At 43.6% G+C, this 18,792-nt stretch overlaps 1 protein-coding gene across 1 annotated transcript; it reads right to left on the reverse strand.

The window, feature by feature from the left end:
* Positions 1–476: 476 nt before the first annotated feature.
* LOC125527293 (protein MICRORCHIDIA 7-like) lies at positions 477–6,550 on the reverse strand. The gene is made up of 13 exons (XM_048691824.1): positions 6,492–6,550; positions 5,745–5,898; positions 5,306–5,441; positions 4,722–4,971; positions 3,978–4,161; positions 3,426–3,527; positions 3,014–3,349; positions 2,738–2,821; positions 2,049–2,132; positions 1,808–1,953; positions 1,039–1,189; positions 873–948; positions 477–595 (listed from the first exon to the last, which is right to left on the reverse strand). The coding sequence occupies exons 1-13, from the start codon at positions 6,548–6,550 to the stop codon at positions 477–479; spliced, it is 1,881 nt and encodes a 626-aa protein (XP_048547781.1).
* Positions 6,551–18,792: the final 12,242 nt, after the last annotated feature.

Consider the following 18,792-nt stretch of genomic DNA (forward strand, 5'->3'; position numbering starts at 1 on the left):
TGTTGTTTGGCATGTGTGGGGCCTGCACTCATCTCGATCTCTGATAAGTCTGACTGGGGAGCTGCACGTCGACCGGTCTATGTTCTTTGTGGTGAGCTCTGTGTCAACCCACATAAAACTACCAGAGCAATGCATACACCCAAAAACTTCACATAGTACTAGAAAATGTACTGAATATGAATGGACAGCCACAAATTACATCTCGTACGCATAACCTGCTCAAGGGTTTGCGTATGACTAACGTGTCATGTAGTACAAAATAGACACAGAGAGGGTTTTAGAGCTCAGAAGCACGACGAGTACACATATTGTTTGCATGCAATGCAAGCTGAGGTAATGAGGCAGTGCCATATCCTTATTTTGATCTTGTAATGACAAGTTAATAGCTATGACACTAACTACAGTACATTTGAAAGAGTAAAAAAATACACCGCTGCGCATAACATTTAGAAGGAAGCGGAGAGCGATCAAGTCATTCAGAAGCAACAGAAGGGTGTGGCCTGCAGCTCCATTTCGTTGACCAAAGGTGCCTGAAGATTCGTGCGACGACCCCACATGGCCACATGGAGCTTCACAACAGGGTAGTCACTCGTGCCTACAACCAAGTATAATGAAAAAAGGGATTTAGTAAAATGAGAAATGAAATCTTCACGAACTTGGTTACAAAAGAAAAAGAAAAATGACGGTTACCAGGCGTACTCATTCAGCACTGTTTCTTACAGCTGCCCTCGGACCCCTCGACAGCCGCTTCAAAGGGGGCTGAGTGGTTCCGGACTCGGCTTGCGGGAGATCGTCTTCAAAACCATCGGATCGCACATCGTTAGTCCGGGTAAGAAAATCCATCTAGAGACTCTGTTACACAGCATTCATACCTTCCAAGCTCATGGAACCTGAAGAAGATCTCTTCCCGTTTCCCTTGCTGTCGGCTGGTGGGATTAACCTGACATTCTGAGCACACAAGAGGGTCAAATATTTTCTCTTAGTAACTTTGACTACAAAAAGAAAAGGACTACACGTTAAGCTTTGGATTTTGTTTACCTTCACGTCTTCTTCTTGGCTGGATCTCTCAACCTCCCTCTGGGCTACCTTATTGTGGCCGCATCTCTTCTCAGCAACTGTGATCACACCAACTTCCATTTGTTGCTCTGGAAAATCACAGTGCCCACTGAAAGGTGGCATGTAGCAAAACCTGAAATTTCACAACATTAACACTTCAGAGATGTAAAAAGGATATTGATAAAATCATCGCATTTTCATCAATAATGTGCATCTACATGATAAAAGTGAGCTCGATTGCATACACACCATTCTGATGGTAGATACTCTATATTGAAGCACGGATTCAGCATTCTCCATTTGCGGCATTTGTAGCACTGAACCCAGTCATCAACAGCCCTGAGCTGTCAGGCTTTTTTCTCTGTTTAAAGAAAGTTACTAGAGTAAATAAGCTTGAAATGAGTAAACATAATATTTCCAGAAATACGTGGGAGGTAAATGCATGTATTATCTGGAGGAAATAGGTATATGTATGTCCCACCAATATGTGCATGTCTATCACGTTTCAAATACTATGATTTGGGACTCACTCGGTAGAGAGAATAGCGAGTGCCCACTCTGTTGCCATCCCTAACATTTTCTTTTTCACACTTGTCAAATAAATTCATGATAACAAGCGGTGATTTTCTAAATAATAGTACAGTTAAAAGTTATCTGGTATCAATCTATGTCGTAGGTGCTTAGAGAGATTACTTCAAGTACTTCATGACCAGATATGTACAAGATGTTTTCAACATAAACTGACTCATACTCCCTTACCGAATTAAGAGGGTCAAAATTTGCATCCCAGTATTCATCGGTTTTTCTACCAAGCCACTCCTCCAGTTCTGCATATATCTCGCAATCTTGAAACCCCTGTTTACTGTTAAGAACCCAAGTATGACCATCTTTATCATCCTGCAACACATGGATAAGTTCAATACAGGGTCACAAGAGTAAAACTAGGAAAACTGAAGAACATGGATAAAAGGCCAAGATATTCTGAACCATACAATGAGATTTGTAATATCTGCAACTCCTATTATTCCACGGCCCGTGTCAGCATTATGCTTTTGAGCTCCAACTCTTTTGTAAGACTGGGAAAGAATACAAAATCAAAGTTAAAAAGCACAAAATGCATGGCAAAAAATCTAGGACGCAAACAGCTTGCTGGAACAAAGCAATCATGAATTGTTTGTGATGTACAATTAAAGCTCAATCTAGTTCCTGCAAATAGTTATTAGTTTTTACATTTCACATAGTTTTCCATGCTCAGCACAGATGGGGATAAAATTCTTACCCCATCTCTACTCACAAGCTATGAGAGAAATATATTTGCATCCTCAGTATGACTGGTTATTTCTAATGGCAAATGTGTCAGGGAAGAACAATGTGTGGAACATAGAAAAATGAAAATTGTCACGAACTCATGATGTGTAGTTTAATACAATAACATCTAGCCCACCTCTATTAGACGACCATGCCAATACAAGAAAATTCCACGGTTCATTCTGCCCCATTCCACATCACTTGTTCCTAGAGTCAGCTGAATGGTCCTTCCCATTATTTCCCCGGACAAAACCGAAGTATTGCGAAGAGTCTTTTCCAAATGACAGACTATGACCTAGGAAATAGAAAGAAACATAAGCAACATGAATATAATATGTCACGACATAAAAGAATATGGCATATGAGTATTTACTGGAGACCCTTGGACAGTAATTTTCATCTGAGGATTCAGAAACATAACTTCTACATAAGCTTTAAGTGAATAATCCAACGGTACCTATTAGAACATGAAAAATAATGAATCGGTATTAGATATCAAAGAATCAAAATGTCAAAATAATATATTGCCACTAACACAACTATTCGAATGACGCAACTAACTCGTAGCTTCTGCAATGAAACTGAGAGGTTATCTCTTCTCTCAAAATGGGAAGTACAAAAATATTAATATGGATGAAAAATTACATACATTGCCATTTGTTTGTCCTGGACGTGATCTGACTCTTCTTGAACGGATTAATATGTCCCCATTGCCATGACTGTCAGGGCTTTCATCAGTTTTTTGTGAGTTCCACTCTAAGGTGTAATTTGTACCCCATCTATCCAAATTCCATATGTAAACCTGTGTGCCAGTACCCTCTTCACCAAATAAGCCCACCTTTTCTCCAATGAAATACTCATTAAATGGGGAAAATTTCTTGATAGCATTCAGGTTATATTCTGCAGTAGCTTCAGACTGCACACTCAAATCAACTTCCATGTATTGATCTTTCTTGCAATATGTCACCACAGGGATCTCAAGATTCTGTAGAAAATCATACTACTATAGCTTTAACATGCCTATAGAAAAAGAATGAAGGGATAAGTAGAACTTTGCTTACATCTTTATTTTCATTAAAAGATTGGGATAGAAAGGATACTGATCTGGACGTTGAAGTTTGGGTAAGCACAAATGCATCTCTCCCAAGTTTCATAGCACCAGTCTACAACAAAACAACACAATTGATTATTGTTTGCGAAGTTACACACTAAAAATTCCTAGTCATACTTGTTTACTGTACAAAAAGGAGTGAAGTCAAATCGACCTAGAGCATGGCATTCACATTACACCTGAAAACTTAGCAAATGATACTGTAGAACTAACATGTTTGCAGGTATACTGAACAACACACTGTTCCCTGCTTTTAGTAGCCACACCGTTGCATTCTTGTATGTGTTGTCTTCATTACCAATATAATTACACATCTAAGTAGTTCACTATAGTCTATTAAGGCAACAGTCAGGCAAGTTTTAGTTACACAGTTCAAATAAATTAGACAAATCTTATCAATACCATATGATGGATGTACATATCAAAATACTTAAAACGGTCACAAGAAGTATCAGTAATCGAGGACAGTATAGGAATGAGACATTTAATGACAGAAGTTTACCTTAAATCCAATTCCAAACCTCCCAATCTGATCCTGGCAGTGTTCATTTGGTCCTTTGTGACCAAATGAGACCATTCTCATCATTTGGGCATAAGTCATTCCATGGCCATTATCAACAACACATAAGACAGGAACTTTTTGCCCTGCTTGCTTTGAAAACATAGATTGGATGGAAATATCCAACCTTCCGTGAATAAAAGTAAAAGTAAAAGAAACAAATCAGTTAGTGGAAACAAACAATAAAAAGCTCCAAATAATCTAAAAAAACATGTCTAAGGTACTCATCAGTGAGGAATTATTGAGAATATGTATTGCTACAGGTGGTGGAAACCGGAAACTACAAACAGGAAGAAAGCAAGAAGCTCCGAAAAACCCTATACTGCCAAAAGCAGGATACAATATACATATTCCCTAGGGAGAGAAGCAAACTATCCTGTTAATAAACCGAAGAAAAATAAGATGGTTAAAAAATAATATTTAACATTTCACGCACTGGGGTTTTTAGTCTACATTTCATTTTACTAGTTTTATAAATAATAAATAATAACGATTTTTTTAAAATATCTCTCTTAGAGCTAGTATCTTTATGTTATATAACTTGAATTATTACATATTCTCTTAACTGACTAATATTACATAATGCAGCACAACACAACACACGCCGCCCAACTAGTCCTACAAAAGATTTAAAGAATAAACAACCAAGCACCTTTCCGAAAATACACTTTGAAGACAAGGACATACCTGGATGCACCAGCGTCCCTGGAGTTATCAATGAGCTCTGCTATTGCTCCAAAGATCCAGCCAGCATGTGTCTGACTAAGAGTTCGTAGATAATTAGGGTTTGTGCTGACAAAATTTCTTTTAACAATAGATGGTCCCTTCGTCACTCCTGGGTTCAAAATTCCATGTTGATTATGGTGTTTTTGTGAAGAAATTATCCCCATAGGATGTGATGTGTTGTCACAAATCTCCCCACTCTCGTTGGATATCCCTGTTGACACAGCAAATAAGCGAAGAACAGTCAATAATAAAAACTAAATAAACCAGCAAAATCTAATAGCAATCATGGCTTATATTTCATTATGGATAGAACTTCCTCCGCAACATGAACAGTAATAATCCACATGAAGTAAAAAGGGAAATAGCAAATGCGACTCTTGGGAGACGACGTGATGTAACCAACACAAATAAAATGCTAGTTTAGAGATGTTGTGCTGGTAGGCAATGAGCTGCCCAGGATTAAACAGGGGAATAATACAGCAGCCTGGCTAAAATATGTTCATGACTAGTTAATAATAAATATCTCTAGCTAGAAAAACTCTCACCAGATATCCCTGCCATATTTTTGCAGACTCCAGGCTCTTTTATTCCAGTCTCATACAAGATCACCACATGAGAGGAAGAATGAGGTTTAGGAGCAAGAATGTGGAAGGTTCCAGAGCTGAATTTAACAATGCCGGCCTACAAAGAAAAACACATGGTAAGAAGGAGCAGTCACATTATAGACATCAAAATGCATCTATGAGAATTTAGCGTAATACTCCCTCCGTCCCATAATATAAGATGTTATTACAGCCACAGAGGGAGTAGTTAGCAACATACTGCTGCTTCTCTTATCTCAGAGGATGTTAGCTTGATGGTTGCCCAATCCTCACACCGTTACTTTTAGAAGGGTGATTTAAATATTATTGAAGAGGTGGTATATGTTGTATGTCTAGCAATTACTAGTAAATAAAATACCCACACAGTGGAGATAATATTTACCTTGGCACTTTCGCGAAGGTAGCCTATAAACCTTTCCCATTCCTTTGCCTGGTTACCATCTTCCGGATCAGGAAGTAGTGAAAATTTCAGGAAATCACTCTGGCGGTATTCCCTAGTTGGCATGAACTTGCTACTAATCGACCAAACAGAGGGACTGCAAAAAGGTAAAACATAAATTACTCTGGGGTTCTGGCTTTATAGAACATCGGTACAAAAAAAAGGTACAAGTATGAATATCAATGGCAGAACAACAAATACATAATGCTTCCATAAATTTATTTCTTTATAATAAAAATACTATCCCCAATCCACAATATTTTGTTGAGCATTTCATAACGTTTGCATGTTCAGGAAGACATGAGAGTAGTTGTTCCATGTGTATATCCCTATTTTGCTGTCATAAGTAGTTAAGTATTTGTAGTATGCTCTTTAATACGGGTATATGTGCTCTAATGTCATCAACTATTTCCTCAGATCGGTGCACGGCCAGCTTGAATAAGTACCGTCAAACAGAGTAGCTACATTCAAGTGGATTGTGCTAGGATTGAACACGAGTATAACAATATTTCATTTTATAGCAATAGTCCAAAGCACGCTCATGAATAGTACATACTAAATTCTGCAGTTCACTAATATACTACAGAAAACATTAATAATTCTGTGTACACTTATTTTGATCTGGGCTAGTATATAAAGTAGTACTCACTAGCTAGAATAAGCAATTGGAAAAAGTTAATAGTAACATACACTTTGATGGTGTTGGGAACATCACAGACTTTGGTCCGGCATATGGTCTTAGAATCCATTGTTAGCAACACAAAGCTCAAGCCAAAACCTACCATAAAAAATAAATCAGTTAAAAATAGCATAAACATATTGTAGCACATACAACAGAGTCCAAAGAACAGGCCAACAGAAGGAAGAACCATTCAAAATACAGGTGCTAATTCAAGTTAAGAAAAAACTGGATACATATGTTTACATAATTTAATTGAAGCATATTTTGATTATAACAACTTCCTACTTCTGCCGACTTGCAGATTTTCACCCTCTTGATTTGCAAAGTTATCAAAACTGTCTTTGCATATCTGGATCAGTACAAAAATAATGCATGCGACATTTTCCATTTTTACCTGCTTTCTACTGACACCATTAGAAAATTGCAAATTAGGAATGGAAGTTTGGCGCTTAGCTAATTGTATGTTTTAACATGATCAATTGAAAATTTAGAGTCTGTCTACACCTAAGCTATGAAAATTTAGACATATAAACCAACAACTACCAATATGAACTTGGGGTAGGTGTTTAGACCATGAAAATTAAGATGGGACTTTGCAATATACCAAGTTTCAAAAGTAAACAGGTGGGCATGGCGCAACTTCTCCAAATTTTTAACTTGGATTTTAAAGATCTTGTCTACTAGTAGAAGACATTTCAGTTCAATTATAATAACAGCACTCGCACATTCATATCATACCTTGTTCGTACTGTGGTGGATCATTCAAAGTAACCACTTTATCCCCCTCTCTTGTGCTGTTTACCTCCTAGAAACAGTGAAACCCATCAAACGAGACCAATTTATTTTAGAAGTGCTTCAAAACTAAAATCATCTCATGCATAATACTGGACCGGTATAGTGCTCTTAAAATTGAACGAGAACAACAATGTGAAATGTAAAATCTAGGTTGGAAAGACATTGACAAAATATACACATAGTTGCAACCTCAGAAGTAATAATAGATCATTTAACAAACCAACATATGCAAGAAAACAATATTTCAACCTTAAATTGCACCACAAAATAAATTCTAATATAACAACAAATACTTTGCTGGCACTGAGCATTATTTATCTACCAAAAGTACCATAAGTATACTAGATCAAGCAAGCAGGGTAATTGGATGATTATCCTTATTATTTGTATCACCAAAGAACAAAGATGATGCAAGCAAAGAAACAATCATGACCAAGACAAGCTTGGACATGCTAAGTCTCAGCCCAAAGTTCAGAAAAATCAGCAAGCAAATCATATACATTAAAATGGATGTGACCAGAGCCTTGTAACTAGGTTCCTGCATCAAACTGAAACAAACAGTACAATACTCCCAAATGACTTAAACTCGGCAATGTTGCAAGACCATTATATGCCGCCAAAAGGCATAAAAAAAAGGACATGATTACTATCACATAACCTTCTCACGTAACTAGAGATATTTCTCATATTACATTAAAACAATAGCTCAAAGAAAAATAAATACTACCTCTATTTCAAATTACAAAGCCAATAGAAAATATAAGGTGTGCTAGAAAACATTAAAGGGAAACCGCCTTGAAAAAGTTAAACAAAATCATCCCATGCCAACTAGGGTTCTCCTTTCCAGCGGGTCTATCAGTCACATATTTGTTATCATTTTTGAATCTGCACTTGAAATAAAACATCGGCTCTCTATTAAAAGTTAATTATGTTCCAAATTCAAACTTAGATTCTGGTTCTTTGTCTGAATTGATTCAGCATCGGCTAAAATCTAACAGGAACAAAAAGGCAGCAGCCAATTGCCCACCGAGGGAGGAGAGTCGTGTGTGCTTCCTGTGAGGCAAAAATTCCTCACTTGGAGGGCTCGGAAAAGTACTAAAATTACTTTAGTATAAAATGCCATTTCTAATCCAGGATCAGTCACCTGTTGTTCCTCAAACAACAAAAGTAAATTAAATAGGACGTCGGGAATTTCCTACTTAGCACAATGCGTATATGCTACTAATCGGCCGGGGCTGCTGGCCGACTAGCTGGAGACCGTCAGACCAGGGAAATACCTAACTCGCCAGCAGCGCCGCCGCGGTTGCGTGCTACGGCCACGCCACCGCCTTCCGGCTCCTCGTCGTCGGGTGGCCGTGGCGCTCTTCCCATCACCCCTCCCACGATTGCCCGGCCGCTCTCTCGCTCGATGATACCGATGTGTTTTTTTTAGGTCGTGGACACTAGAGTTTTCCCCTGACGACAACAGGATTGCTTGCCAGCCTGTTGGACCGGCCCAAGTTTTTTTTTTCTTTCAATCTATTTCTTTCAACAGTATAGCCTGTATAGGAAGAAATTTTATTATTATTTTATAAATCATCCTTACAAGGTACACCACTAAACCTTCTTAGGACCTAACATTCTCACAAATATTTCAAGATTTAGATTTGAAATTTAATATGATACAAAGATTTGACGCAGAAAAAGATAAACATTTTACGGCACCATCAGATTTTTTTAATGTTTAAACATTAGATTTATAATAAAAAGAAATATTATATGATATTTTTTGGTTTAAAATATTTAAAAATATTGTTGGTCAAACCAAAATCTTGAATTATAATTTTTTTGGCGTTTTATGATAAATGCGAATTAAAGAGCTATTGCAACATTTTCACAAAGTGAAAGCAAATAAATTTGTACAGAAAAAAAATGAAATGCAAAAGAAAAACAAACAAAAAGCACATGAGATGAAAATAAACCCCCCCAAAAAAGAGAGAGCATCCATCACGATTCAAACAAAGCGGAATCAGCCAAAAGTAAGGATACACGCAGGCTGGCTAGCTCATCGAACGTGGCATGAAGAACCAAAACCCCTGGCCTGAAAAACTGAACCCTCAACTGCCGAGGATCCACCCGAGAGATCCAATGCTGAACTAAGCTAGCTAGGATGAAGAAGGCCGGGTACTAGGGAAAGGGGATAGCGTTCTAATGAATCACTGGGATTACCATCGGCGGGCCGGCGGGCGGCGGATGCTGGCCGGCGAAGATCGAGAGTGCAGGGGATTGGCGTCCGTGCTCGCTCGATGGTTTGCGAGAGTGTGGTCGACCTTCCCTTGGAGTACCCAGTCACCAGCGGCCGATATATGGGAAGCGCGAGACCGTGTGACCTGCTGGAGTGAGTGGGAAAGCGCGCCGAATAACCACACGAGTCTCCTCGTTCTTCGATCGCCACTGCATGCAGTGCGCGCGCCGCGTGGCGCTTCGGTCACTCTGCATGCAGTCTTTGCTTCGCGTTCACATGCCATGCAGATTGCACGACTAGCCTGCCCAATAGAAGCACTGCGCGTTACTACTGGCTAGTACGTAGCAGTCAAAATGGCTTATTCTCTTCTCTTTAACACAAAGTGAAAAAGAAATGGTTATACTCATCACTAAGAAAAATGAACAAAATGCTAGTAGTTATCAGGATGATGTCAGAGATTTTTTTAACACAGTACTAACCCTATGAGCACCTCCGAAAGACTGAACCGGCACATCATTGACGAAGTCGCAACAGACGTCTTTGTAGTCGACGAGAACATCTTCGCCCACTCAATGCGCATCGTTGGAAGGTCTAAAACAAATCCAGGAAAATACGAGCAGCGATGTCCAAGTCTAGGACTTGGAACCCTGATGAGCTAGGATATCATAGGTTGGTTCGCAGCACTCAGAGATCTTGCTTTACAATTTGAAACCCGGTCGATGAAATACATGCTCTTGGTTTAATCTAAAACCCACCACGACACGCACGGGACACTCAGAATGAATCATTTTTTAAATGACAGGATTACTGCATTCGTTGAGAAGAAAAGAATTGTTCAGTTAACTAGGGAAAACCGAGCGAAAACATATTGCCTAATTAATTATGGAAAACCGGATTAAAACCATCACAACGTTAAACGGCACACTCAAGACACACACACCACTCCAAAGATGGTCTTGCTGATACAACACGCATGCTTCATCGTCATCACTCCTCCGTCAGAAGGCATCATTGCTATCTCTAAACCCTGAACAACTGACCCTGACTTTGCCATTGGCGATCATCGACTCAACCCACCTTGTAGACGCCATGTAGAGTTGCATGAAGATCCGCGCCTAAACTCAGCCACATGCGACCAAACAGTGCAGCCCTGTTGACGAGGCCACGGTCCCTGCTGGCCAAGCTACGGAGGAAGAGACTGGCATGCAGGACCCACCTGCCAGGCGTGCCCGCACCAAATCACAGCAATACCATGAAGGGGACTAGGTTATGTGCTATATAAGTGAGTCTATCTCGTGTAGGATTTCACGAATTGGTAGTCAGGTTGTAGTTCCTCTTCCTTAGAGCATCTCCGGCCGTTGAGCCCCCCAGGAGGCATTTTTTCGCCGCTTGGGTGGCTGCTGGCGAAATTTTTGGCATGGGGGGTGAAATTTCTTCCACTCGTTGCGCCCCCATGCAGCAGGGGCCGAGGCCGGCGAGCACGGCGAAAGCTGCAGGGACGATGCGCTCGGCCACTCCTTCTACCACGCCTCCGCCGCCACCTACTCCTCCTTCTTCCGCCACGGCATCTCTGGTGCCGCGCTTTCCGCCAGCTCCTCCGTGCCCGTGCCGCTATACCTATCCTCCTCCGTGACGGCCCGTCCGCCACACCGGCCAGCAGGAGCGCGAGCAGGCAGAGGTGGCGCTGGGCTTCCTCGGCAACGCTGAAGGCGCTCGCGGGGACGGCGCTCCTGCTGCTTGGGGAGGTCATCGGCGATGCCCGAATGGCGCGGCGGCGCAGGACGGCGGAGACGTGGATGGTGGCCAGGGTGCTCGCAGGGACGACACTCCTGCTCCTGCTTGGGGACGCCGGCGAATGGTGAGCGCACGGCGAGGGAAGCACATGGGCGGGATACGCCGACGCGAGGCAACTGCGGGCCACGGCCGGCGAGCGAAGTTGTAGGGGCGCGGCATGTGCGGGCCGCATCGGGCGTGGGGGCGGGCGCGACGGCCGGAGATGAGACCATGGTGTGGGGAGGTGGCGGACGCCAGCGAAGGCAGTAGTGCAGGGCTGGGGGCAGCGGAGGCATTGAGAGGACGCGGGCAGGCGGAGGCGCGACGAGGCATGCCAGAGCGCGGCCAGGGGAGGAGCAGAGAGAGGGGGGGTTCGCCCACCCCTGATGGTGGCTGGGCTGGGAAGGAGGAGGGGTCGGAGGACAGGGGCGCGGCGGCTTGGGCGGCGGGGTCGGGGCCTCTTCGGCACACGCGAGAGAGAGAGGCATGGGAGAGGAGAGAGGGTGAGGGCACGTGGGTAGGGCCCAGATGAAAAGAGAGGAGAGAGGGAGGTGGGAGGCTGAGGGTGGGCCAACCGCAAAAAAATGAAACCGCCGGCACGCCCAGCTTCGCACCACGGGGCTAGGTTTGGGGTGGGAACGCCGGCGTCAGTTTTCTCCAAATCCGGCGAAAAGTGGGCCTTTGGGGGCGTGAGTGGGAGGTTTTTTTTACTACCGGCCCCCAAAAAGTGGCTTGGGGCATCTTGGGGGACGGCTGGAGATGCTCTTACCTATAACTTCATATTGACATTGACCCAGGAGCGAATTCAAATTAAATCTCACTCAAATACCCCAATCACATCCCAATGCTAACGATTGGTGCACACAGCCATCCATACTCACCGGAGCTCGGCATGGATCCTCCCACCCCTAGGTACGCGTTTGGCGGCGGCGGCACGTCACAGAGTAGAGTTGATGGAGAATCTCTTGTCGGAAGCCAAGGCTATCTACGAGACGCTCTCTACGGCGTCGAAGGAGGCACATGAGAAGCACAAGAAGGAGCTCGACGAGCTCATTATTTCGGCGGTGAGTGATGCGGTGGATGCAGCGGCGGGTCGCTATGTGTTGGCGGTGGTCGACAAGGCGTTGGGGACTCATCTACGACATGCATGCTTACACAGATGGAGCGGAGGTGGATGTGCGCAAGACCATCAGCAAGGTCTGCGTCGCGCTTAGTATCGCATCCCGTTCCGCAGACTTGGATCTGCTCACCAGGATCCAGAGGGGAGCCGCAGAGACTTGCCCAAATGGGCACCGCTCATCGTCAACTTTACGGCGACGGGATAGGGGTCTCAACCCTACATTTCGCCGTCGACTCAAGGTATCCATGAGACCATCCTTAGCATGAGCGGTGCTCGTCGTCTTCCACGAGTACTCATGGGAAATCACCCTTGTTGGATTTCCTGAGTTTGATGACGAGAATCCTAAACTGAGGTAGTCTAGGTGTGATGATTATTTTTCTACTTTAGATAATATTACAGACTTACAGCTTGCAGTTGCAGTTGCTGATATGCAGTCTGAGAGCATCTCCAACAGTCGCCGAACGCGCGGTGTGTTAAAAACCAGTTTGCAGCGCGTCGAATGTCTGGTTTGGCACGGCGGGTAGCGTTGGCTCCAGCAGCCGCGGTAAAATGTAGCGCGCGCGAGCAGCCGGCGCATGCCATATGTTGCATTTTGGACACAAAATTAAATTTCAAACATCAAAACAAAGACATGTCATAAATTTAAATCACACAAACAAGTTGATGACATAAAAGTTCATGCCCACAAGTTCAAATTCATGCCCACAACATCATCCAACCAAGTTCATGACACAAAAGTTCACACCAACAACAGGCACATCAACAATCAAGCCTCGTCCTCGCCTTCATCCTCATCTTCCTCCGATTCATCTGAGTCCTCAGAAGACGATTCTTCCTCCTCCTCTTCATTGCCGCGCGCCGCATCATCATGTGAAGCTCGAAAGGTGTTGGAAAGATCTTCAACGACATCTTCATGCAAAGGTGTCTGAGGCACACCGGAAGACATTATAGCCATGGCGCCCGGAGGTGCACCCATGCCTCCCATGAGAGACGCAAAACTCATGCCTCCCATGCCGGCCATGCCACCCGGAGGTGCTCCGAAGCCACCCATGGTCTCCATGGTAGCTCCAAAGCCACCCATGGCACCCATGCCACCCATGGTAGCACCGAAGCCACTGATGCCTCCCATGCCGCCAAGGCCACCGCCACCCATGCCGCCAAGGCCACCACCACCCATGGCGTGAATCATGGCTCTTTTTTGGATCAAGACTTCTTCACGGGCAAGGTTTATGTACTCCTTTTGCACCTCACTGAGGATAGATGTGCCCAAGAAGAACAAGTGCTTCTCCCAATCCAACAATCTAGATCGCTCCTCCATGCCCACCTTCCTCTCCAACAATGCCACCTTCCTCTCCTCGGCCGCAGCATCTTGGTTCCTTGCCATCTTTCTCACCTCGTTGGCTTCTTTTCTTGCCTTCACAATAGCTTCCATAGCATTTTTGAGCTCATCATCTCCTTTCCTCTTCTTCTTTTCTTTTGCGTCTTTCTTGGTCCCATCCGGTCGTTTTGGCTTCGAGTATGAAACCGAGTTTGGTGTAGGGCTTCTCTTGCCGTCATCACTTGATGCCTCCTCATCATCATCATCCAATTCAATTGTTCGCTTGCGTTTGTTGCTCAAATCCAAATCATCCATATAATCACGCTTCTTTCATTTCTCATCATCCTTCAATCACTAGTGCAGAACCGGGCAATGGCACCGGTTCGTAAGGCCCTTTAGTGCCGGTTCAGTAACCGGCACTAAAGTGTGGGCACTAAAGGCCCCCTTTAGTACCGGTTCAGCACGAACCGGTGCTAAAGGGCAACCATGTGGCATGAGCCAGCTCCGGGGGCAGGGAGCCCTTTAGTACTGGTTGGTGACACCAACCGGTATTAAAAGGTTGGGGGGTTTTGGGTTTATGATTTCTTTTTCATTTAATTTTGTGTTTTCCATTTAATTCTTTTTCGTTTGCTGGTATTTTACGATACTACATATTGTACACGTTATGCATATATATAAATAGAATTTCTAGTAGAACCGATCATATATGTATATATATATATATCATCGAATGTCTCACAACGACCATTAATTAATTCACACACATATACACACATGTATATATATACAATTAGCTAGCTATATACAATTTCTCCTAATTGGTGCCTTCGGAGCCAGTGACATTAGCCTAATTGGTGCCTTCGGAGCACGATAACAATTGGAAGTGGTTCATGAGGGCGGTAGCGGGTAATAGTATTCTCCTTTGGGATCTATGACCTGGTCGAGCAAAAATCCCACTATTTCCTCTTGAATTGCTTCTATGCAGTCCTCTGGTAGGAGCTTCTCCCGCACCTCTTTAAACTGTTAAGAAGGAGATCAATATGCATGTGTATTAGTTGTGTGACTAGATATCGATAATGGTGTAAAAGTTGTGAATAGTGTTCTGACAAACGTACCCACTCCTGTCTTTGAGATCTGCTCCTTTCGAACGCCATCATGCGAATGTTCTCGCTAACGTAGTATGCACACAGATTATTCCCCGGCGCCTGCTTCAGGGCCTTTACGAGAATGGAATTTGATCAGATAATAATTAATCAAGCATGATAATTAAAGAGATGGCAGCTAGCTAGTACTACTTAATTACTTACCTGGGGTCGATACCATTTCAGATTTTGTTTCCATTGGCCTGGAGTGACGTTGATGAACTTTGACCAAGCCCTGCCCGCCGACAAAGAAAATTAGTAAATGGGTTATTAAATAGTTGTTATCAGGAAATGACGAACTAATTAAATAGGCCGAGATATAATTAATAATGATTGAAATTACCTGTTGACTATCCCCTTCACGATGGTGTAGTCAGTTGGTTTCTTAAGTAGTGACTCTAGTACTTCAACTGTTCCTTCATCAACTTTAATGATTAACAAGATCCAGTGAAATCTGCATGCACACACGTTTGCATGTCTTAATTAAGCGGGCATATGTAAGCAAAAACATGTAGCTAGCTAGTAGGCAAAAACAGAATTTGTAGTACAAGACAGTGTGACTCACTCGAAGTTGTAAGGAAGTAGTATATCTTCATTGTATTTGAGGCGCTTGAAGAACTCTAGCATGCTTTCATCTACACTTTTTTTCGTAATATGGATCTAATTTCCATGTGTATTCATTAATGGTATTTGGGTCAACGAACCCAATGCCATAGCGTCCACCTTTTTTCATTTCATAAATCTTCATCCTACATAATACCACAGAAAAGAATATATTGAGGATAATTACAGGTAATGATTGATCAAAATGATCACTACAGCTAGCGTGAGACTTAAATTACAGAAAGAAATCACTTACAGACAATAGCAACTGACGATAGATTTGTCGCCTGGGGCGGAACCCACGCTGCTTCTCGGCATGGATGGGACGGTGCTATCCAATGCTGGATCATCCGCTAGCTGCTGCAGCTGCTGAGACCCCCTTTGCTGGCTAAGTGAGTCGATCTGCTCCTGCTGCCACTGGAATTTGACTGCCAAGTCCGCGTGCGCTGATTCTAGGCCTTGAAGGCGTTCATAGTCCAGCTTCCTCTGATCCTCCTCCATCTTCCTCCTCTTCTCCTTCGCAATCTTCTTTCTCGCACGGGTTTTGTAGTCGGCGTTCCAGTCCGAAAACCCCTCATACCATGGAATAGCGCCCATGCCTCGTGTTCTTCCCGGGTGTTCAGGATTTCCCAGGGCACGCGTAAGCTCGTCGTTCTCTCTGTTGGGCTGGAACACCCCTGATCGAGCCTCTTCTATTGTAACAAGTAGCTTATCTTCGGCTCTGTCCAGACATGCCTTCTTTGAAACTTTGCCTGTCTTCGGGTCCAACTCCCCCCATGCGCATAGAACCAAGTCCTGCACCTGGGGGGCCAGCTCGATGTTTCTGAAGTGACACCTGCATCCTCCATCTCTTTCTCAGACTTATCCCACTTAGGCATTCCCACCGCATAGCCACCTGGCCCCTGCTTATGGAACTTATCCTTTTTGCGGCATTGGCCTTGTTTATTCTCGACCGTTCCTTAGATAATTCCGAATCCTTGAATTTCACGAAATCGTCCCAATGAGCACTTTGCTTCTCTAGTGTTCCCTCGAATACTGGAGTCTTCCTTCCTCCCTTGACGCACTTGGCCCATTCACGATTCTTGTGGTTGTTGAATGCAACCTCCATCTTCCTAAGAGCAGCGTCCTTGACTTTCTCCACATCTGCATCTGTGAAATGATCTGGTAGGGTGAAATGTTCCATGAGAGTTTCCAAAGCGACAAAAGTAACTCCTGGACGTGGCTTTGCTGGCTTTCTCCATTCTTGAAGGGAGATTGGGAGTTGGTCCTTCACAAGAACTCCGCACTGACGAATGAACTTGTCCGCAATCTTCTTAGGCGCTAATGGTTCGCCATTAGGTTTGATGGCCTCGATATTGTACTTTACGCCCTCCTTCAACTTTTTGTTCGGGCCTCGTTTCCTGTTGCCTGAAGATTTGCTCGATCCGGATGGCTGAAAGAAGAAAGATTGATTCGTTAATATATCTTCAAGTCATTTAAAACATGTGATGATCACCAGATGCCTGCTTATATAAATATATATACCTCACCGGTCTTTGTTGTTTCAAGATCAACATTTTCTTCGTCATGTTCATAGTTCATGACTTCATCAATTCGGTCTTCGCGATCGAATATCATATCACCCTCCCCGGTGTTGTTTAGATATTCGGAGCCGTCATAATCTTCTTCATTCTGATCATCATCTAGCCCGCGAGGATTGCGTATGATATTGAACATGGCCTCTTCTCCCTCTCTGCCGGTATTGTCCGCCATAGGTTTTATTTAACTAATCCAAAAGAAATATATTCAAATTACAATGCATGGATGCAATCAATTAATAAGGAAAAACTGAATCAATCATAGTACATAATAAGCATCATCGAATATAAGCTCGAATACGTCGTCTCTAATAATAGATATAATCTCGAATACATCGTCTCAAATAATATATATAATCTCGAATAAATCATCTCGAATATTATATATTGAATACATCACTAGCTAGCTAGCTAGCTAATAAAGATCGAATACTAGAGAGTAATCTAGGCGGTGACAACCAAAGTGAAGGAACCATCACTGGATCATAGCTCGGGTGATCTCCCCAAAGAACCTGCCAGGTATTGGAGAACCTGACGTCCATAGCAGCCATTTAGGGATGGACGTGCTCGTCCTCCTCCTTGACACGACGACGTACCACCTCCTGTGGGGCCGGCTCCCTCCGCACCGAAAGTGGCCCACGCGAACGCCACCAAAGGAGATGAGGGTCGACGAAGGGACCTGGGGCCGGGTTCCTCACCAAGCGTCGCGCCCCTGAAGGTAGCACCTCCTAGTGCCAGCCCGGCGGAGCCCAGTCCCGGACATGGGTCCTCTGAAGCAGGACGTCGTCGCGAACGGGTCGACGGCGAGGATGCGGGCCGGGCATCGCGATAACAAATACTATATGCCGCAAAAGTAAAGTAACATTTTTTAAATGATGGATTGTGATTTCATATATGCAAATTCTAAATTTTATAACTAAAACTAACATTTCTAATATTTCTATAACTAAAACTAACATATCTAATATCTCTATAACTAAAGAACATTTCTATATAACTAACATTTCTAATATAACTAACATTTCTAATATTTCTATATAACTAACATTTCTATATAACTAACATATCTAATATCTCTATAACTAAAGAACATTTCTATATAACTAACATTTCTAATAATTCTATACCTAAAAAATAGAAAGATTCTATAACTAATTCTATAACTAAAACTAACATTTCTCACCGGCAAGGCACGACGATGGGGCGGCGACGACGGGGACGGGGACGGGCCGGGCAGGGACGACGGGAGGACGGGGCGGGGCGCGGCGCGGCGACGACGACAGACGGCGACGGGGACGGCGACGAGGGGGCAGAGGAGAAAGAAGCAGAGGGAGAGATGAGAAACTGACAATTTTTTTGAAGTGTTTTCTTATATAGAACAACCTTTAGTACCGGTTGGAGCCACCAGGCGGTACTAAAGGTCTGTTTTGGCCAGGACAAGCGGCGGGAACGACACCCTTTTAGTAACAGGTGGAGGCTCCAACCGGTACTAAAGACCCCCCCCTTTAGTACGGTTTGAGCCACCACCCGGTACTAAAGGGGGTGCGCTGGCGCAGGTGCGGTGCGAAATGTTTAGTCCCACCTCGCTAGCCGAGGGGCGTCCGCACTGGTTTATAAGCCCCAGTGCGGTAGCTCCCTCGAGCTCCTCTCAAAGCAGGCCTACCTGGGCCTAAATGTTCTGTGCTGCCCTATGGGCCTACTCGGCCTTTGTGGGCCTGCATCCTGGCCCAACAACAGGTTGGGTCTCTAGTCGTATG

Source organism: Triticum urartu, unplaced genomic scaffold (genome assembly GCF_003073215.2).
Source record: "Triticum urartu cultivar G1812 unplaced genomic scaffold, Tu2.1 TuUngrouped_contig_350, whole genome shotgun sequence".
NCBI classification, from domain to species: domain Eukaryota; kingdom Viridiplantae; phylum Streptophyta; class Magnoliopsida; order Poales; family Poaceae; genus Triticum; species Triticum urartu.

Coding starts and splice junctions, on each gene's coding strand:
- LOC125527293 (XM_048691824.1), bottom strand. CDS start 6,550: ATGGATTCTAAGACCATATGCCGGACCAAAGTCTGTGATGTTCCCAAC. Junction 4,972..5,305: donor AAATATGGCAGGGATATCTG/GTGAGAGTTTTT, acceptor CTGTGTCAACAG/GGATATCCAACGAGAGTGGG. Junction 2,133..2,737: donor TTACTGTCCAAGGGTCTCCA/GTAAATACTCAT, acceptor ATTCTTTCCCAG/TCTTACAAAAGAGTTGGAGC.